This window comes from Colletes latitarsis, chromosome 5 (genome assembly GCF_051014445.1).
Source record: "Colletes latitarsis isolate SP2378_abdomen chromosome 5, iyColLati1, whole genome shotgun sequence".
Classification (NCBI taxonomy): Eukaryota; Metazoa; Arthropoda; class Insecta; order Hymenoptera; family Colletidae; genus Colletes; species Colletes latitarsis.
The window spans coordinates 31,351,898-31,375,168 of NC_135138.1; the positions used below are offsets into that span (position 1 = coordinate 31,351,898).

The 23,271-nt window shown below is 40.2% G+C and overlaps 1 protein-coding gene across 6 annotated transcripts in view; it reads right to left on the reverse strand.

Annotated features, from left to right (window-relative positions):
• Nlg-4 (neuroligin 4) overlaps window positions 1-23,271 on the reverse strand; it is a 425,248-nt gene that overhangs the window by 38,175 nt on the left and 363,802 nt on the right. For all 6 annotated transcript variants that reach the window (XR_013079732.1, XR_013079733.1, XM_076765746.1 and 3 more), the window contains one exon: window positions 19,900-20,027. Coding sequence is in view for 4 of the 6 variants with exons in the window: in XM_076765746.1 (XP_076621861.1) it covers window positions 19,900-20,027 (128 nt within the window). In the remaining 2 variants the exon portion in view is untranslated. The remainder of the gene's footprint in view (window positions 1-19,899; window positions 20,028-23,271) is intronic.

Sequence of the window (23,271 nt, forward strand, 5' to 3'; positions counted from 1 at the left end):
AGGCCACGAAGATCTCTTAATGAACGAAAGTGCATTAGGATGCAACGAAACCACCCCAATGCTGCTTAACTGCTCGAACGAAGTAGGGATTAATAAAAATCCCGATCGGTTCGCGAAACTTCGCTTCAGTCCTGTAACCATCGAAGAAGCGGGTTTTGCAATCGTAACGAATTAACGTGTAACTGGAAAGTCTCGTTTCTGTTCCGAGCTCGTTTATTTTCTTCCAGTTTCGCACGGCGCGCGAGGTTTAATGTTCCGACGGCCAACTACTCGAACTTCGCTGCATAAAAATAAAGGTAAACCCTCTGGCAACGGCGAAGAGGGTCCGGTCGTATCTCTAGTTCGCAGGGTAGGGCACCAAGTTCGAGTTTGGATCGACGTAACTTCGCTGTTAAGTCTTCGCGAGACTGTTGCAGCTGTCCAACGACCGAAAGCTGCTTGCAAATTCGAAGCAAAAGATGAGGAGGGAACGACGTTGTTTGGTGCAACCAACATATGTTCGAAGACAATATAATAATAATAATAGCGCTAGTCGTGAAAGGAAGTATAATAGAGAAGGAAAACAAAATAATAGGGAAAGTAGTGACAATGTTATTTACAGTGTAAAGGTGAAAAATTAAACTGTACTTACAGGTTGTAATAATCTAATAACTGAGCAAGCTACCTATGTATCTGTATTTATCGGAACGAAGCTACAGCTTGAGCTAGTGAGTACTGTGATTAAATCTACCATCGATACGAAAACTTCTATTTTTGACGTCATTATCTGTTCCTTGGCAGAGTTCCAGATGCTATTAATTCGCGACCACAGGTGTTTATTAGTGCTCCACGCTTGCAGATGGTCAATGGATAACTTCGTTCAATTCATAACACCTGTTGATCGCAAGAAAGGATCCTTTCTTTCGAGAGGATCATAATGGAAATCATAGAAACTGCTTCTTCTGTCTCCGTTATACAATTCGTAGTTGTATAAGCATCCTCTCTTTTGCTTCGTAGTTCACGCTCGGAACTGAAACGCTAAACCAGCGCACGTTGAACCGTTGAAACGTTCCAGCAATAATTTCTGAGCGCAACAATTAAACCTCCAACTTGAATTACGTCCGGGATGCGTATTCTCTTCCCTTAAAATCGGAAACTTTACGCTAACGTGCAAACCTTTACGCTAACGTATCGAAACAAAAAGCTTAGTAAATTCCGTATTTTTCCAATATTTACCATTTACGAAAAAAAGAACGCTGGCACAAAGTATCGTGAACTTTTTACTAGGCTCGTAACCTATGCTAATTCTAAATAAGAAACAAAATTCACCCGCGCTTTCGAACCGAAAAATAACGGATTCGTCTACAACATTCGCAAATCTAAACAAAAAGAGAGATACGGAAAACGATCCAGTCGTTACGCGACACGAAATCAACGTTACCAGTGCGAATTGTTCGAATGGGATTCTCGTAACGATCGGGCTCGACGGGCGCGAGATCTTAAATTCATAACTCGCGCCCCACCAATTAGAAGGACCGTAAAAGCTAGTTTTCCCGGGTAAAAATCGAGCACTGCAATTTCATGGCGGTGAGATCAAATCTCGTTGAAGGCTCGCATTGCCAGCGTTCATTTCGATCTCACGGCAGATAGATGGAACGGATGAGAGATAACGAACAGAGGGAGGGAGCGTAGGCGAGATAGACGGGCAGAGGGAGAGAGAGAAAGATCGAATCGAAACGCAATCGAGAGACCAGTCGGTCCAAGATAATACGACGCCATTACAATTTGGCTGGGGTCCCCCGCAGTCTGATCCGGTTGTTCGCCGGTGGTACGCGATCGACGTTGGCTGTCGTAATGTGCCCAAGTTCCCACGTGCATTAGTTCCGTCCCCGTTAAGAGGATGTGTATGTATGGGGCTGGAGCTAGGGTCTATCCAGGAAAGGAGCGGCTGAACCGTTCGTGCAAGGGAATTTCGTTCGTACGCCCGTGTTTGCTCAACACTAGCGTCTCTCTATAGTTTGCAGCTGCTTTGTTGTTTTTAGGGCTGAACAGCAAAACCGAACGCCTCCTCTTATAATTGTCAAAAAAGGAATTCTTCGAAACCCAAGATCAAGGACGATCTTCGTTCAAAGTTTTGGAGCAAAGGTATTATACAACCACAGACGAGGCATACAAGTAGCTCTCACATCCAATCTATTTTTTCGACTCAAGTTGCAGAAATGAACACATTTCTAGACACACATTATATTTTTGGTAAAGAATTTTTTTCTTGAAAACTGGTAGGATTTTGGGGGTATGTCTATTCATTAAAAATAATTATAATTGACCCCCGTAGCCGAAAATAATTCTTTCAGAGCGATTTGAAAAAATTTTTTTTCGCCGAAAAATTTCAGGGAAACATATCAATGGTATGGTCAGACATTACAGTTTCGGTAAGGAATTTTTTTCTCGAAACTGCGTAGGAATTTGAGGGTATGTCTGTTGACCAAAAATGCTTGTAATTGACCCCCACAACTGAAAATAATTTTTCCAGAACGATTCGAAATTTTTTTTTTCACCGAAAAATTCCAGTACCTACTCTTCATCGATTTTTTTTTAAATTTGTTTCGCGCTCTACGGAAATGTTGTTTAATACCTTTTTGCAAGTGTTCATGAGCTCTAGTTCATAAATAAATTTCAATGAAATACTCACATAGACTCACATAGAAGGTGGCTATTAAAAAACTTCTGGAAGCATTGATTATTAATAAATAAAAGCGAAAAAGAAGACTTTACGTGGAGCTTACTATCTTGAACGAAACAGAAGTGTCTGGCAGGTTGCACAAAATTGCCAGGAGGATGGAACGCTAAAAAAAATGCTATCTAGCGACAAAAAACCTTGAATCCTCTTCCCAGACGTAATTTCATCTTTTCATTTCAGTTCCACGATTCTCGCCTTTTTATCATTTAGTGAGCTCAACGAGCAGGCGAGAACTTCATCATCCCTTTAAAGACTCTCGATGCATCACGCGACGTTTTTACAGCGACCGTTCTATCGTCTGGGAAACAAAGTGGATTTCAAGGAGGTGAAAAACGGTGTTGGCGACTGACGGTTAAAACAACGAATGGGCCTCATAATTTGGTGAAATGGACTCCAGGTAGCCGCGATGCTTTACGAGAACGTTGAGACTTTCTTTAACGCTAGCGTATGATCCCGAAAGCCTGAAGTGGCTCGAGATATGTGAAACCGTAAAACGCGTAAGCTGTAAAAGAAACTGTACAAACCACCTAACGGTACCATAGCATGTAAGGGGCACTTAAGCTTATCTTAATTTACAGCAGACGCGGCGTTGTAACTATTTCCTTCTCTTAGTAAATCAGGGGTACACCGAGATATCGTCAGTAAATTTTCTTTAGTAATATATATAATACTATTATTCTCTTCGAGAGAATATTTTCTGTTAAAAGTGTATTTTTAAAATATTTACGAACACAATTCACCCTAAACTATGTTCGATAAAAATTAATCATCGAACTGATTCACCGATATACGTAGTATGAACGTGCGCAGAGAAGTGCACGTACATGCTGCATAAGTCGAGGATATTCGGAGAATAAGAAAACAGGAACTCACGGCGTGAAATAAACGAGACGATACGAATGTAAAAGAGCACGTGCCGGATAAACAATATTTCGACACCACGAATAGCTCGCGCGGTCTCCTGAATACTAAGTGCATAAACGGAATTATTATTTCGCGTTGGAAGACGCAGTCCTTTAAGAACCATAGCTGTGACTATTGTAACGCCACTCCCATTACAACAATTACACTGGATTAATCTTCGGAGAACAAAGACATGAAGCTTCCGAGATTTCCAGCCATTCTCAGAGATAGAATTGCAATTCGTGTACGGTTGGAAGTAGAGAACTACTGCGTTTAGATGCGATGATTAAAATAAGTGGGTTAATCTGCTAATAGAGGTAGAATGCTTCTGAACAGAGAAAACTCGTTTTTCCAGAAATTACATGGATGTCGAGACCACTTCGTTCAGGTTGCGGTTTACCCCGAAATTATTGTTTTCGTTTCTCGAGTATGTAAAATATTCGATCCCGCCCCCATTTTCAACGCAAATGGAACCGAAATGGCAAATGGTCGAAACAAAACAACGCGCAGTGCAAAGAAGAACGATATAGAGCGAGAGCTAATGGCCACGGGAAGAATGTTGTTAGAATTTACGTATCACTTCGCGCGATACATCAGCGGGGCCGAATGCATCGTGGATGCGCGAGAACATGGCAGAACGGTGGGTGGGCCGTTTCGAGGAAGAGAGATCGGCTGCATGTGCAACGGATGGAGACGTGGCAGGATAAAGCGTACATAGTAGAGCACGTAGTAATTCACGGGCGCACGTATGCGTGGCCTAAGTGATACTACGTGACGATTTATGTTGCCGCACACGCGTGAGTGACGCTAGGTAATGCTCGCGTTTCGTTTCGTCGCTGTATGCTAAAATCGGTGCGATAAAACTGCGCGAGATACAGGAAGAAAGTAGAAAGAATTTGCGGTGAAATATTTTTTTTTCTTTCTTCATCCACGGTTCTACCAAGTTCTTTCCTGCTTCCCGCGAATATAAATAGTTAAACGTTTAGATCAGTCGAGAAAATGATTCGCTATTTATTTATTAATCTCAATATTTTGAAAAATGTGAGACGAAGATATTGCGTGGGCATACATGAAAGCAAGCCACTCATTAGTTTCTTTATTTTAAAAATTCCGTTGCAAATTTGAGACGAAGCTGTAGAATGAATTTAACAATCTATGCGTTCATAGTAGCTCTGGGCAAAATGTAATGCGATTATATTTGTTAGAACACGATTACATGTAAACACACTGTAATTACGGTGTAATCACGTGGTAATTACACTATAATCAAACGGTTATTACACGATTTTGTGGTTTACGGTTATGATACGGTATTACTTACACTTCAATTAGGCAGTAATTACCGTATGATCGGAGTGCAATTACAATCTGATTACATTTTGTCCAGCTCTGGTTCCTGTCCAATAACAGTACTAAAACAGAACCAAATGGGAGTAATTACAGAGTAAATACAATTCATAAATTAAAAATTATTTCATGGCTAGCATACTCTCCTGCCAAGCATGATGGATAGCTAAAGTTTGCATCGATATATTTTCTTAAATGATAGGGACTAACACAAATTCAATAATACAGGCCATATCGTTTTAAAATTCCTATAAATTTGAAAGTTCAGGAAACTTATAGGAAATTCGAAGACATTTGATTTATTTATATAGTTAAATTATTATAGAATGGTCTTATGATTGGAGAAAGGAAAAATAATAGGAAAAATATATTTCAAATTAAAGGAAATATGCTATAAGAAGCGGCTTACTCTATAGAATCGAGTGAAGTGGCCAGAGACTCGACGCGATTGCAAGCGTACTGGCTCTAAAATGCCAGACCAATTTCTTGCAGAAACTCCCCGAGAACAATCGACTCGCGAAAATTTCATCCAGCCCCGGGTGGTATTTAACAATTCGTCTGCGACCCGTCGCCCGGATTAATCAAGGCGACGTTCGATAAAGCGAATTGAACGAAGGTTGAAGGCTGCCGCGAAGCAGATGCCGTGCTACTATCCGAAGGAGCGAATCTCCTTTTTGAGTCTTCTCTTTATCCTCGGGATTAAAGACGGCAAGGCGGTAGAAACAGCCGCGAAAAGCGCCGCCCGAAAACTATCGCCGAACGTATAAAGCGGGATAAACAGCAAACGCCAAGTTCTCTGACGTCGAAGTTTCGGGGTTTCGAGACTTTGCTCTTACAGAGATTAGTTTAACGGTGGCGGAAAATCTGTCAGGCCAACGTACTTGCTAATTTATTACGAAATATTGAAGGTGACGGCGGTCGCATTTCCTTTAACCCGTGATATCGATTCTCTCGGGCGTTCAGCCGGGGATTTTAATGAACGAAGATGTTCCGCTAAACCTGGTATCGATATTCTCACCGATAGACTTAACGATATTATCGAAAGTAGCGATAGAGATCTTCGTACTTGGACTGAAACTATTCAGATATTTCAAAATACTCGTGAAACATGTGCTACGAAAAATGTCTAATATTTAAATAAGCGTTGGAAGTCATAAGTGATAATATAACATCGTTAAAAGGATATTATAATAAGAACGAAACGAATTACGAAAATAGTTTTTAGATCTTGTCAAACGTACCGAGAATGACTGTCACGATAAAATGCTTGAATCGACGACTAATATGATTTTAGTTTCTGATGAAACGACGGATTGATGGGTCGAACCGTACACCATCGTTGTAAACCGTTCGCGAGCAGGCGGGGAAACTTACACGGCCGAGCGACACAACTTTTCTCACAGCCCCGAGCCTGAACGAACAATGTTTGTACCTGGAAAAGTTTCCGCGCATTCGAATCGTATCGCCCGTCCCTCCCACGGAAATATTCCCCCGTCTAGCTGCTCGGGTTAGAGAAGACGAACTCGCCCATTCTTGCGTGCACCTGTATCAGTCTCTTCTCGGGTCCCCTTAATGGATTCAGCTGCAAAATGTAGGGGAGAAAAGTTGGCAAAAGTTCCGACCAATTCGGTGGTTACGTTATGCAAAGCGTAACTTTCCTGGTAATCAGTCGAATAAATCTGGAAACGTGGATGAATCTAAAACTCGAGCGTTAACTGCTTCCTTTTTGCAGGTTCAGGGCACGTCTTTGCTATCTATTTCCTTCTTACATGCAGCAGTTTACGAACATGTGCGGGGAAAGCATAATCTTCTAAGTCGAGAATGTCGTATTTCATAATAAAATGTAGACCGACGAATAGATAAAAGATAAATTTATTCCATGCACTATTTCAAAGGACACTTTTTCTTATTTCATGATATAATTGTCAATAATAATAATTTGGGCGAAGGCATCTGATTAACGATTATTCATCTCCAACTTTATCCGGTATTTAATTTGACTTATACATCCCGCCTTCCCTCGTTATCGGTTGAATTTGTCTAATGAAATTCAAAATAAACGGCGCAGATCGGTTAAACGCAGCCTATCAGACTTTAAATTAGTTTTTCGCTGGTAAACACGTGCAATATTGTTTAACACGATCAAAGTTTCGGCAAATTTGTTTCACTGCACGACTCTCGAGCATTACTTATGCGATTAAACAACCTATGCTGAAAGTTTGAAATTCGAGAGGAAGTTTGGAGAATATTCGATATTGCTTCGTCAGTTCCGTTGTGGTTCTATTCTCGTTTGTATTATGAAGAGTCTCTCAACTTCGATATTCTTATCAAGAACGAAAATTAGTTATTGGAGAAGGCGTGACTAGAGTAGACGAACGATCGAAATTGTCACGAAACTTTCCAAATTATGTGGGACGAAAATTTCATCGTAATCGTTTATTATTAATGGAACAACTTCTTTAAATGTATTAAAGTGCAAATACAGTGTAAGGGTAAATGATAACAAAAACTGTTTGCTAAGCAATTGTTACATGATATGGGATATTTAGTTTCGAGTGTTGTATGAATTTTAGCTTATAAATATATGAATCACATTTATCTTTAAGGTCCAGCGGACTGCTCGAAACTTACTCCATGATTTTTCCAGCTTCCTCGTGGAAAATTGAAATGAAAGTCATTTGCGAAACGTCTCTCAGAAATTCCGAAGTCAGCGTTACTGTGAACAACATGACAAAATCCGACAATGCGGCAGAGCTTAGGTTACATTAGCGTAAATTAGACTTTGATAGAAAGTTCCGGGAGAATTTCGCGCCGGAAGTTTCGTCGGACACGTTGAGCAGAGTTTAAGTAGAATTAAATTCCACTCCGATTCGTTTTCAGTTATCTCCGCTTTCATAAGTCTCATTCGATGGACATTCGAGGGAATGAATCTGCAAGGATTCCCTTTTGTTTCTCGCTTCCTCGAAATTGGCAGTGCGTATTCGAAAGCTCGAATATGGTTCCGTTCGTCATGGGAACGATTAATAAATTTCCCAACAGCGTCCACCAAATTCATATCTGCCGTTTAATTAAAACGCATGCCACTTTCTGAAACCAAAATGTACAATTGCAGGGGTAATGCAGTCACGTTATCGTTGCTACCTTTGTTGAAATTTGTGAGATATATAACGATTTTACATGAACAATTTCGATCGTTAATCTATGCAATATTGTAATTATACCGTATTTTCGGTTTATGATTTTCATATTCGTCGCCAAAGTACTTCCGAGCGATTGCAAACGCGGTAGTTTGCTCGACAAACTTTCGAATTTCGATCGAGCTTCGAAAAAAATGCCTGGAAATAACCCCGAATTACAGTGTCTGTTTCGAGACACTGTTATTCGCGACACACTTTAAATTTGTCGATTTCATGGTTCAACACGCGGATGATCCAACTGGAACGCCGAAACGAACGTTCGCAAATAAAAATCGAAGGGAACTTCCCAGCGAAAGCTGACGAACTTCGAACATCAAATACCCGAAATCCTAGAAATCGTCGAATTTCACAGGGGGAAGAAAAACGTAGCTATTTGACGATTAAACCTCGTGGACGCAGCGAGCGAACTGTATCGTCGGCTATCGCGTTTTATTTTTAAGCGGCGCCTGGAAATGTTTAATAAAAGCCCGATTATAAATTGACGCTGGACCAACGAGACGGGTAGCTGTATCGGGGCTCGTGTCAGTCGTTATCGTTAATCCGGCTTCGATACCGTGCACCGATACCGAAGCCGCAGGCATGATCGATCAGTCTGATAAAGTGTCCATTCATAATTCGCGCTGGCCGAGTGTCGTCATTTCGCTAGTCACCGGCCTAGAAATTTTTCGACTTTGAAGTATGAGCTTCGCCGTCGAACACTTTATCCGTTCGAATGTCTGCTTCCCCGATGCTAATCTGTCATAAATTTTTCTGAAAATATGCTTCCCGTAACTGCTTTATGAAAGATCTTGACACATTTATTATCAGTGTTCTATGTAAAATAACGTTTCATAACCTTTCAATCTTTTTTTTATCTTTTTAGAAAAAGTGTAAGTTTCTTAATTTCAACAGTTTGAAATTAAAAACTTTGTTTCCATTTCTTTCGAGCTCAGTTATTAGAAAAATAAATATTCTTAAATCATAAAATTTGAAAGAAAGTACCGAATGATATTTCTTGTGTTTGACAACCATGCGAAAGATTTACGTGAATTTTGAAGGGTCGATAATGTAATATTTAATGCATTAACGAAGTCAACGTGAGTTGAGAGACAAAGAAAGATTTTTGCCGCGACAGGCGGCGGTGAAACAGAACTCATTACTCATTTAACAATTACGCGTTCCTGGCGCAATTAGCTTCACCGCGATATAAAGAGACGTGCAACTGCCTTGGTTTTAATTAGACGTAAACTAACTGCTGGCCAGACTGTTGCGAATTTTAACCAACATGTTGTGCGGTCTGCGTTGATTTTTTCAAGTTTTCTCGTAGGACGTCCCATCATTTTCAAAAGTTTATTCGTTGAACCAGCGTTCGTGAAGTCGCGGATAACCAACGGAGAAAAAGAATTACTTTTACGCTTTGGAATAAAATGATAAAAGGTACCTATATTCCTTGCATTTCACAATATTAATTCGAACGGACCAGACTTTATGTTTCGTTCATTAATATCGTTATAAAGTCTGGTGAACTTTTGTTTGTGTTCTCAATGTTATTTACAAATTATTGTTTTTCCTACAAGACATAATAAAATCGAAGTGGAAGACATTAAGTAATATATTCGTGCATAGACATTTGAATTCGAAGTTTTAGATTTCGTTTTACCTTTCCAGTAGAGTTTTTTGAGCTACGGCGGCTCTTAAAGAGGTCACGACAAAATTCATTTGGGTATGTTTTAAGGTCGAGAGTTACCTTCATCTTTGTTCACGTTTAAGGACTATGATTTAAGAGCTAACAGCTAGGAAGGTGCCTCTTGATCTTAAGATATACTTAGAGTTGTAAGAGCCAAGGAATCCATTCTGGATATTAATCTTAGGAAATGTCATTGGGATGATAGAAAATTTTGAAAACCATGAAATATGTTTCCTATTATTCTGAAACAAGTCATCTAAGTAACTCGTTTTTAGCGGTATATTTTTTATTCCGGAATCTTATTCTATCCAAAAAAAGAAGTAACTATACGATATTTCCTCCTGCTATTTGACATCCGACTTGAAATACAGGTTTTTTTTAATATCGTGAAAATAATATGATCAGCCATCTGGTGCATCGAGTATAAATCTTTTTGCATCGGTAAACAGCATGTTCTTCCATTTCTTATTCCGTCTAACGTACTCTTGAACAAACACCATTCGTTTTCGACGATCTCCCCCATAAATATTGGTTTTCTTTGGAGCTTCCTGCATTAAACGTGCTCAAACTTTTGCATAATACCTTGTACATTCCTCTTCTGCTCAGATAATCACGTTTTATGTGTAATTTGACATGCTGTCGATTAGAATTGGATGCAGCTTTCGAGGTTACTGAAAATCCGCGCAATTTTGTGACTAGGTACTCTAATTTCTGAACTATTTCGAACGTTTGTAGAATAAATATTTCACTAATTCGGTGTGTTTCGAGGGAACGCTGTGTCCTGTCTCGAAGCGTGGACCGCAAAGCGTAACGTTTTTTAAGGATACGCTTTTAGGTTCGTTGAAAACGAGTCCCGTGGTCGTCAGATTATCCCCTTAAACCGGGTTCACTTTGAATGTAGCGTGGCTGAATATTCCCGTGTAATTTTGAATTCATGACAAGCGATTATCGACTTCCGCCGTTCCGGGTGGCTCGCGAACGTTCTCTCACTTCGCGAAAGCAACGGGTCGAGGGGATGGGAAATGTTGCAGGATGCCTCGCAATGAAGTCGCGTTTAACGAACCTTTACTACATCGTTTCACTGGCTTCCGTTGTAACGTTAAGCTCTTTTTCCGCTTCCGCAGCGGGCTATCAGCTTCGCTAGGGATTGTTCGGAAGACGACGTCGATAGATCGACTTCTATCGCGTCGTTTCTCATTCGATCGCGGCCGTTTATTCGGAAGAGTTGCGCAGTTAAAGCTACCGGGATCTCCGACGTTCCTTTCAGCTGAAAGAAACGCCGGCTCGCTGGGTGTGTTTATGGTACAGAGACGTAAAACGTTGCTGCGCGCTTTTATGATTATGACAGCGCGTCGGGAGGAGGGAAGGACGAAATAACGAGGAACTGAATCGCAACGTTACTCCAGCAACGACGAACGCGGGAGCCGCGCTGCTGTTGAAACCCAAACAGATTTTGCCAACTTCCTAGCGTGGAAAGTTGGATATTCTGGAACAATGCGATCAGGTGGATCTGTCTTGAAAGACTCACACACTGTCAGAGACTTTCCGATTGGGGGAATTTTAGACTGTTGAAATTCTTAGATGGAAAAACAATTTTGTCTCATACAGAAATATTAATGAAATTGCTTACAGCATATTTTCCGATGCATAGTCTTCAGATTCATTGTACGACTCGAGTCGACGAAATACGCGAATCCAAGAAGCGAGGCAGTGCATTTTATATTTTCCCCTATTTTCGCGGAATCGTACGCGATAAGAAATTACGAAGCATCGAACCCGCAATTGCTTTCGCGTATTCAATCACAGTCTATCAATCACCTTGCGTGGTATCAGCAACGTGTTCCGTTCGAGTTTCTTTCATCCGATATTTCTGGCGCATTATGCCGTTCAAATATATGCGTTCAACGCAGCGCGGAGAAACGGGGATGAATTTTTTTGTCGCTGTACATTCACAGGCCGAACACGACCGGTTCCGTCGACCCTCGACCGTAGACGAATTATTTTTTTCGATATTTACAGCCGCAGCGGGAACATTTCTGATCTACTTTGAGCGACTTTAGCATCTCACGGAAAATACCAATGAGAGGTTTACATATGCAGCGGCGCACACGTGCCGCCGGCACTCTTGCTATTCCATACGTGAAATACGCTGAGAACGCTCTATACATATTCTTTGCCCCCCACACTTTCACCGAGTATTATTCAGTTCCCTTCCGGTGATATTCGCGTAATTTAACTTTTAAACGTTCGGGGGAAATATTAATATCGCTCGAACACTGCCGTTAGAAAATTACCAAGTACGGTAAATATATTGGCAAACATTGACGATGTTTGTTTCGCCACAATGTGTCATTAATCCTCTCGGGCTTGCATTTTAGCCGCGAGTTTTGATTGAATTGCTTCAATGGATAATTTTAGTTCAAACAGTTTTGATTAAACTACAAATTTATGACGCGAAATGTACGAGGAAGAATTTTAATGGGAAATTCTAGAGGCCAAAATAAGATGAAAATTAAGAATACCAATTTGTTGATGAAGGCTTCGTTAAAAAGTTATTAACGTTTAAAATTCCGCCCGTACTGAATTTTTTTTCTCAAAAATGCGCGGGATTTCGCGGGTATGTATATTCATCGAAAATTATTCTAATTAACCCCCGCAACCAAAAATAATTTTTTCTGAATGATATGAAGTTTTTTAATAACTTTTTAACGAAGCCTCAATCGAGAAATTGATATTCTTGATTTTCGTCTTATTTTGACGACTCCTGGTCGTTAGTACATACAATATTAGTATTCTCTAACATCATAATAAACAATAATAATAGCCCTCGAAGAGCACATTTCGTAAACCAAGGCACCTAATATGTTCTCACGCGACAGACTGTGTATTACCATCAGTTCTAAGCGTTGAAATCACTTCAATTCCCCTTTCCATTATTAACATTCTTCCACGTGATCTTGCAGACACGAGGATTATTTACCCGGGCCGTTCCTTGCCGACGATTGTTAAAAGATCGCTCGCCCTCTTATTTGTTTTATTAGGAAACCGATCCGCCCCATACGGAGAACCACTTCCGAGTACCTTTGGGAGCAGGAAAGCCCTTAGTCGGAATGCCGGTAGCTGCTCTTCCATTTCCATTCCCCGTCATTGCTCTTTTTTCGCCTCTTTCCCGCGACTGGCACGGATGGGAAGACAGCTGGATGGCGGCGGGGGCAGACTACAAGGACGATGCGGATTGTATAGATGCGCCAAATGTGCTCGCGTGTAGTTCCCAAACAGGCGAACTCCGGCGTTTTGCAGCTGCGGCTCACGACAGCCCCATTACGCGATCGCGTGCATGACACCTCCCCACGAGAAACCGAGTAACTGCGGCTTCGAGGCGACGTGTCTGCGCCTGGCCACAGCTAGATGCATGCGGTTCCGAACGCGGAACGACACTGGTTGACAAACTGTTTCCAAAGACGGAGGGGACAGATTTTATCGCAGCAACAGTCTCTGCTCGGTTCGACTTTTTGCGCTTATCCGCGCTTCTAGTCGATTGTTTCTTGTTTCGCGGGTCTACCGACGCGCGGAAATATGCTCCAAAGGACTCTTCATCCGGTCCTGCTGAGTTATCGCCAAATCAAATGTCCTCGCACCTGAGCCAGAATCTCCCGCGTAGCGACGAAACAGCTGGGGCTCAACCCGTTCGATTCGAGTTTTTTTCTATCGGCAGTTCAGTTATTTTGCCATTCGAAATTAGCAGTACTACTCTGGGGATAGCTACGTATTGATTTTGAAAGCTGTTTGATGATTTTTGGGATCTGGGTATACACGTGACAGAATAAAGCCGTCCATATGTTTTTAATACCGAACAAATTTAAATGCAACAAATGTATTCGATATTAATACATCGTGACTAAATAATAATTGTTTTTTTAAATTAGTGATTTTTTAATGGAAATGGAATTAAATGAATATTTTATACCATATTGATTCGTACCGATAATTGCTTGCATCCATTTTGGTATGGATTACGAAAGCTTTTAAATCTTTTCAGGATTCGGCATTTTGAATTGGGATGTCCATATAGGATTATTGTATTGAAATGCAAACACGTATACAAGTTGAATTTTAACGCCCTTTCTGTCGAATATAACTGTCATTTCAGAATAATGTTATCATAGAGTATTCATTTTTAACAGTGCTACAACAAAGAATTTTCGGTTTGATGAGCGTGGAGCGTGCCACATGTCGATACTCGTACATCATTATGACATGAATACACATTCTATCGATCGATGTATTTTTCAGTTTTGACTTGAAACGTAACATTGAAACATAGAAGTAAAACATCGAGTAACGCAAAAAATTGATTTAAAAATATCGTGGCTACAATATTTCCTGCTTCGAATCCAACAGGCCCAGGACAAAATGCACGCGTTTCCTTTAATTCCCTTTAACTCGCGAAATACCCAAGAAACGATGCTTCCGATTGCGGATAAAATTATTTTCCCGATCCCGAGAAGTTTACCGTGTCTGTGCTTAAGGGAGTTTGTCTACGTGCTGAGAGTGCAGAGGGTCGAAAACGGCTGGGACGTGTACTACAAGTAAATTATGGTGGTCGAGCGTTGTTTCGGTCCTACGGTTGATTCTAGTTGTACGCAAGAGAAGAACCGAACCCTAATCGATGGCGACGGCTGCGTTAGTTTAGAAGATAAGGGACGACGTCGTGAAATATAAAATTATGCATAACAAAAGCTCGCAGATTTAGGGAGTAAATAATTAATTAATTCTCATTGCCATCGAAGATAGTTGTTAATCCCTTAACGCTCATGCCCGAGTCTGACTGCTTTGAAAAACGATAGTTGTTTAATTTAACGGTTTTAGGGATAACAATACTTGTAACAAATCCAATACAGAAAACTGATTATTCTTGGAAAGATATGAGCGTTAAGGGGTTAAACGATTCGCCAGATATTTCTCAAATTCGAGATAGCGGTTCGCGAATGTATACGTCTGTTTGGCGTTCGGACGTTTTCGACACGGCAGAGAAAGTCTTCCCTCCACGGCGAGGCTCGTAACGAAGCGCCCATTGGCCCGAGGCACTCATTCGGCCAGATAAGAGAGACAAAGGAAAAAATTAATCACGTGGGCGGCGCGCTGGCTCCCCTTCCGGTCCATTTTCACGGCCCATTTTTCTCGGATCGCGGACGGCGAGGATCGAGAGACGAACGAGGACGGAATGCGGGCTATCGTTTCACCGTGATTTTTCACCACCTCTTGAGAAATGGCAACGGCGAACGTGTTCCGTCGTGTCTGTTCGATTTCTACCTCTGTTTTCACCACTCCCACCGATCCTTCCGGCGATACAGGTCGACGGTGAATCGCTCGGATACAGCTGGTGATCCGTTTTGCGGACTGTTGCTGATCGAAACGATTCTCGGTTCTTTTTGTCCTTCCTCCGAGACGCGACAGAACGCGGTCCGCGAGAAATACGAAACACCAATAAAGCATTCGGAAATATTTATATATCCAGTCAACGTTATTTTCGTGGTTCTCATTTAATTTTCCACAGTACTCTGACACGAACGTGTGGAAGAACAAGATTAAGGGGACGTACGTTTTCTTCTGTACATTCTGTTGAAGATCGAGAAAATATATTTTTAAATTATTACATTATTAAAAGGTATTACAACGAGAAAGAAGAACAGTTTTCTATTAGCAAGAGACTGATATTTAATTTCTCAGAATCTGCATGTACTTCATCATACTTATGTCAGAATTCATAAAATTTCATTGGATATCTCGTATCTAATGAGATAGTTTTACCTGAAAGTCAAGAAACAAGGATTTATTGAATATTACTAAACGAAAAAAAACGATTTGATATTATACAGGGTGTTCGGCCACCGCTGGGAAAAATTTTAATGGGGGATTCTAGAGGCCAAAATAAGACGAAAATTAAGAATACCAATTTGTTGATGTAGGCTTCGTTAAACAGTTATTAAAGTTCCGCCCGTACTGAATTTTTTTCTAGAAAGTGGGTAGGATTTCGAGGGTATGTCTAATAACCAAAAATGATTGTAATTGACCCCAGGACATAGAAATAATTTTTTTAGAACGATTTGAACAATTTTTTTTTCGTCGAAAAATTTAGGCACCTACCGCCTGTCGATTTTTCTTAAAAATTGATTTTTCATTTTTGATAATTTTATTTGACGCCCTACAGAAAAGTTGTCTAATACTTTTTTGTAGGTACCCATGAGCTCTGCTTCAGAAAAAAGTTTCATTGAAATATATTCAGAATTATAGAACTTATGCCTGTTTGAAAATTGGACCATTTTCATAGGGTTTTTCTCATTTTGCGGGGTCAAAGACCAACTTTTCGATTATTTATAGAATTTTTACATATTCTTCATCAAAATACGCGTAGTTTGCTTTTTTAAACATTAAAATCGTCCAATCCGTTCAAAAGTTATGACGTTTTAAAGAGTCGCACGAAATTTCGGGGTAACATTTCTGGCCAGAATAATTTTTGGTAAGGAATTTTTGTCTCGAAAGTGGGTAGGATTTCGAGGGTATGTCTAATGACCAAAAATGATTGTAATTGACCCCAGGACCTAGAAATAATTTTTTTAGAACGATTTGAAAAATTTTTTTTTCGCCGAAATATTTAGGCACCTGCCCGATTTTTTTTCTCGAAAGTGGATAGGATTTTGGAGGTACGTGTATTCACCAAAAATGATTGTAATTGACCCCCGCAACCGAAAATAATTTTTCCAGAACGAATTGAAATTTTTTAATTTAATTGTTAATAACTTTTTAAGGAAGCCTCCATCAACAAATTGGTATTCTTGATTTTCGTCTTATTTTGGCCTCTAGAATCCTCTATTAAAATTTTTCCCAGGGGTGGCCAAACACCCTGTATAGTTACAAAGTACTTTACTATAATTACACCTAAACTGTTGTAGACAGTTTTTGCCTGCGATTGGTGGAGTTCTGTAAGAAATTTTTCTTTATCGAGGAGAGGGATATCTTCAATCGTGAATCAGAATATGGAAATGGGCTAGCAAAATGCTGTGCGTTAAAATATAGAAACAACGATACACGCGTCGATAGGTGCAAAGCCGAACACCCGTTGGCGATCGTTGAAAATTCGATAATATCGTTAATAGTGGGTGAGTTAATTAGCGCCTAATGAATTTCGAGTGACAGGGCTAACGATAATAATAAATTACGCGCAATAGGACCGGCTGATAGTGCGGCCGGACGTGCGGTTAAGCAGCAGTCGGCGCGATTATGCGCGGCTATTGATCACTCATTAATGAAACGATCGTCTGATACGTTGAGTTTCTGGCCCACTCAAGTATCATAGACCCCTGGCGCACTTGACAGCTCAATATTTCACCGTGGTCGTACGGCCTCGATGGAGTCCGAAGGACGATTACATCGGCCCGTTATTACCGGCAGGATATGCGGATCGGCCATGAGTAATATTAATCTTGGCTTCTGATAACGTCGAACTTAGCAACGTAACCTCTGCCACGATACTGAGGAATCAAAATCTCTTACTTATATCGAGTGCTTTTCGAATGGGATCGAGTCGAGTAATAAGGACCAACGAGAAAACTGTTGAACTTAAATCAAGTCTGTTTAGAAAGTTGTGTAAAAGAAATTGCACGAAACGTTGAAAGTTCAACTTTCTTGTCATCTAAGATCTTTTAACGAGGATATCGTGAACTGTACTACTGAAAAGCTAGATAGTCGCGTCGCTTGCATTACAGCAATGATTCTTAAAAATAACTAATTCTAATGTTTGCGAATTCGTTGACAGAAGAGCAATCTTCGTTGTCAAGTACGACCGCTTTAGAATTTCGGTCCATCGGTTGGTCGTGATCATCGCCGCGATACAAGTCGACGTGCCACGCGAGCCGCGGTTCTAAAGAATTCATTAAACGAATACTAGAAGTCATTTACGGGGCACGTTTACCCTTTGCCTCAATTACACCCAGCCGGATACCCTTTTTACTTCAATTAGTCCGCTACATTTTCGCGTGCCGCGTTCCTTTTCGCCGCATCAAGGGCATCGCTGCCATGAAACACTCCTAATTAGCTTAATTAGTGCTCTCACATTGCCTTCAAATGGTAATGGAATTATGCCGGCGTTCGTCGTAACGTTACGCGGCAAAAAAAAGAGAAGGTAGAAAAAAACGCGTGGAGCAGCGAAGAGTAAAATAGGAGATGGAGTGAGCGAAGGAGAGAGCGAGAAAGAGAGGGAGAGGAAACGCCGGGGAAAAAGACCGCAAATTCTTATTCAGGTCAAAGGGTTTCTTTCACGTCATCTGCCGCACTCGAGAGCCGCTGAAAATATAAAATGACCTCGCGGCGAGTCTTTCCCTGGGCTTTCTCTCCGCCGGACAAGCGAGTGGGCGAGCGGCGAGCGAAACGCGCCGTTTCTACCGCGACACTTCATTTTCCCCGCTTTCTTTTCTCCCTTGGTACCGGCTAATACCACTCGCACGATTCTCGCGAACCACGCGATCCCGGACATCGGTTCCCTTGTTTCTGCATTCGAAAGTCGGCGAATTTTTCGAGGAAAATCTGAAAAACTACTCGGTTCAAACTCAGGGAAATATTCGCCAATCCTTCGCCAACATTAGCATTTTCTATTCCAGGGTAAATCGCCACTAGAGGGCTACGCTCTTGTCTCTCTCGCAAGCGCTCGACCAACTTTCCGTTCCTATGTGTACTATGGTTAATAATGAAATTTGAAGTACCTCGAATTGGTTTGAATTTATACAGGGTGTTCGGCCACCCCAGGGAAAAATTTTAATGGGAGATTCTAGAGACCAAAATAAGACGAAAATCAAGAATACCAATTTGTTGATTGAGGCTTTGTTATAAAGTTATTAACGTTGAAAGTTCCGATCCAATGTATTTTTTCGGCCTATTTTTCTGGGGCTCTAGAGTCCCACTAATAGGCATTGTTTGCATTTTGAAACATTAAAATCCTCCAATCCGTTCATGAGTTATGATTTTTTAAACATACGCATGAAATTTTAGGGGAGTCATCTCTGGTCAGAGATTGTATTTTCGGTAAAGAATTTTTTTTTCGATAACGCGTAGGATTTCGAGGGTATGTGTATTCATCAAACATGGTTGTAATTAACCCTCGAAACCGAAAATAATTTTTCCAGGACGATCTGAAAAATTTTTTTTCGCCAAAATTTTTAACAACTAACCCCTGTCGATTTTTCTTAAACATTCGTTTTTTATTTTTAATAAATTTATTTAACGTTCTACAGAAAAATTGTCTAATACTTTTTTGTACGTATCTATGAGCTCTACTTCCTCACTAAATTTCAATGAGATTCATTGACTATTGTAGGAGTTATGGCTGTTGGAATATTGGGCCATTTTTATGGGGTTTCTTTTACTTTACGGGGTTAAGGAACAACTTTTCAAATATTTTTGGAATTTGTACATATTTTCCATCAAAATACGCGTAGTTTGCTTTTTTAAACATTAAAATCGTCCAATCCTTTCAGAAGTTATGAGGTTTTAAAGATTCGCATGAAATTTCAGGGAAACGTATCAATGATATGGTCAGACATGATATTTTCGGTAAGGAATTTTTTTCTTGAAAATGCGTAGGAATTCGGGGGTATGTCTATTGACCAAAAATGATTGTAATTAACCCCCGCAGCTGAAAATAATTTTTCTAGAACGATTTGAAATTTTTTAATTTCGCCGAAAAATTTTCCGGTTGGTATGGAACTTTAAACGTTAATAACTTTTTAACAAAGCCTCAATCTACAAATTGGTACTCTTGATTTTCGCCTTATTTTGGCCTCCAAAATTTCCCATTAAAATTTTTTCCAGAGGTGGCCAAACACCCTGTATACATCTCACGCATATCAGTTTTGTTTATTTCAACGGAGACTCGGGTGATTAGGTGCGCGTATAAAATGCACAGAATGCTATCTAGAGAGGTTTCCTTCATTAACCACTCGTCATTAACGAATGTGTCCTATGTGCTCACCGATGGGGACGCGAAATACAGAGTTTATGGTTGGGTGACTTACCGATTTCCAGGTATTTCTGATGCACCGGGTCGTATTGATCCCACGTCAGGCTACGAAAACGGCCTTTTTCTCGGTTGGCATGCAGAGGAGTGTCGTTTCGGCTGTGGTGATCGATCACGTTCGGATTCCTGGAATAAGAACGTAAATCGTTGTTTTAGATATCGACGTTGATCGCGGGGAATCGTCTCGCGAACAACACCGATCCGAGTGGAACATCTGTTCTTGATTTCTTTCTACCTACAAGAAGATGCAATAGCTTCGTGTTTCAAAATTATTACGAGCAAGAAAAATAAGAAACAGTGTTTCCTTAGATCCAGTCGAAATACAAAATACGATAAACATTACCTACAGGGTAAATAAATGCAGCAAATGAAAGTAATCGTTAAACATACAAACAGAGTCTACTTGTATCGTACGTGATAATTTATATAAACTGGTAGAAGTTAATGTAGGGCGCGCTCCAAAATTGAGATCTTTGTTTTAGAAAGCGATTTCTTGCAACAGACTCGCATCACACGAAACGCGATTATCAAATTATCTGCAGCGAGGTCTGCGTATCTACGATCTTAGCGAACTTCTCCCACTGTTATGTCCTCGATACGATAACGTACACCACCGAGATGGAAACCACGCATCGGCGGCTGGTTGTGAATTAGTGCAACAAGTAGCGAATCGAAGGGGAATTAAACTGCGAGCCGCGACGTGCGCTTTGTTCGCGAGTTCGAAGCTGATCCGCGGGCCGCCCGGAAGAATACGTCGACGGAATCCGGAATGGCGAGGCACCGGAAGCGTGGGATTCGAGACACGGTCGGAGCATAGTTCACTATCGAGTTGCGCGGTTGTCCGCTCGGCTCGTGCATAAACAGTCTGCCTGTTAAATAATCGAACCAACGTTGTAAAACACGAAGATCGTATTCGTATAAATCGTTTTCCTCAAGGGGATTCTTCTAGCGTGAAGTGCACTTTTTTAGACTTTCTTGAGGAATTTTTTGCGAATAAACTATAACACCATTTGTAGCCAAATTTACAAGGTTTATTTACACATGTGTTAATGCCATTTTAAAATTTTTTAGACGAAAGAAAGTTAAAATTGGTGGCACTGCATACTCTGAAACATAGTCGTTTTAAAGAAAGGGCCATTCATTTCTGTGAAATGGAAAAGCCTGGAAGATTCTTAATTACTATCAATTTGGCTATACTCGGTACTGGAATAAAAGAGAAAAGTCGATAATTAAAAAAATGGCAATGCTTTGAAGTTTGATTATCAATTTTTTCATGTTTCTTTTTAAATTTCGAAGGTCTAAAGAAATTACACCCAAAATCAATTACGTAATTTATTAAAGACTTAATTGTATTGCCAGTGTCACGATTTTGGAGACAAAATCATTCCTTTTATTTGTTAATTTATTTATTAAAAGAACACCAAGCTCTGATATTTGTACTAATGGCATCGAATAATTTTTGGTCATTTATCAGGGAGATTGTACAACGATGGGTCGATGTTTCGCAGACGGCTGCTCGTTGCGACACCCGCCATTGTTACACTTTGTCCTGCTCACAGGAAGTAATATACAGACTAGGTCGTTGTTTACATCGCCCATACATGCACCCTTGTATCCTTTGACCGACCCGGATATGCATTGTCAACCCTTATGTTTCCCACCCTTGTCGCGACGTTACGCAAAAATACGTACGCGTCGCGAGTACACGATGTCTACGCGAAAATGATCAAGCATCGCGCGAGATCCACGTTGAGAACTGGTGAAAGTCAAATTCTTAATATCGACAAAACGAAACGTCGAGTGCTACGCTAGTTAAATTTTATATTCATCGAAAAAATTAATTACAGTTAATCATTTCGAATAGTTTGTAATTCTAGTTGCTCAGAAATATTAACAAAGAAGGAGTGGTTACCTCTCGACTTAATACGCATATTAAAAATTGTTTGTTATCGGTGATTACATAAGAATTATATTAGAAGACGCTTATTTCTTGGTACTTAATGCGCCAATCATCGTTTCATTAAAGCAAACAATGTAATTTGCAAAAGGAACAATGAAAAGTAAGTAGTATCAAGGAGCAACGAGCCAGACACCAATTTCCATAGCATTTCTTCGTTATTAAATAATTGGCTTTAAAAGTGGTATTGAAGTAAGTAGTATTAAATTGTATTTAGTTCCACATTTAGACCGGTTTTCAATAATCACCAGGCATTATTTTGTTAAAATTAATTGCATTAGTATTGAGTTGTAGTAATACTGCTCGTTGCTTTTAAACCTGTAACAATATTAAACAATAAATAGTACCAGGAATTGATTACAGCTCTGCTCGATTACCTTTGTATTTAAAGGTAAATCATTTTAGCCGTTGAATTAAAACGATGTCTGCCGACATACACCATTATTATTATTAAAATAACAATTGCAGTTGTAGGTAAATTATGTTACAGTCTAATTAAAGTTATCAAGAAACGAGAAACACATTGTTCCAATTGTATAGTTACATTTGTGCCAGTTTTTGTCGCTTGTCGACCATCGTCGGAGGGTTAATTTGCATCGTATGAAAGTATGCATTTGCATCGGCATGAGCATCAACGGTTCGATAAAAAAGCTCATAAAAGAACGTAACGAAGCTGTTCTTCTGTATCAACTGTGAATGGCCTTCCTTTCTATAACGCTGATCTCGTAAAGAGAGGTATAATTATCACGTAACAGAATATACGCCGGCTAAAAAAACAGAAATGGATTCTTGTATCGAAACGTTACGATCTTCCAGCGGTTTTAATCGACGTATCCAACCGAGCGATGTTCCTGTCGGCCGTTCAAAAAAAAACCATCGATCCCAATATTCGCACCGATAATGGGGACCGATCGCGCGTATTATTTGGCCGGACAATTCGTAAGATTTATGACTGGACAGGGGATAAATGTTAAATTTCGCGACGTTTGATTTTGAAGCGGTTTGATGAATCGTGCCTCCAGGCGGGAAAATATTTTCCATCCCGAATACTAGCGACAAATAATCGTGTAAATTGGCCTCGTGGGCCGTCACGGTCGAAACAAATGCCGTTGGAATATAAACGAATCGACTAAAAAATACTAGATAAGCACACGGAGTGTCCAGTTATTCGGATGCATTTTTGATTTAGTAACTGGGAAAACTTTCAGTGCCAATAAACTACGCGTTTCTCTTTATTCTTTTAAATTATCTAACAAAATCAAAATAATCGTTTCTTTGGCTATCGTGTTACATTGTATTAAAACTGAGATTCACAATTGTGGTAAACAGATCCTTATCGCAGCTCTTAATACAAGGGTTAACATTTAAACGTAAACGCGTTATGAATTATTAAATCGTTGCGTAGGGATTTCA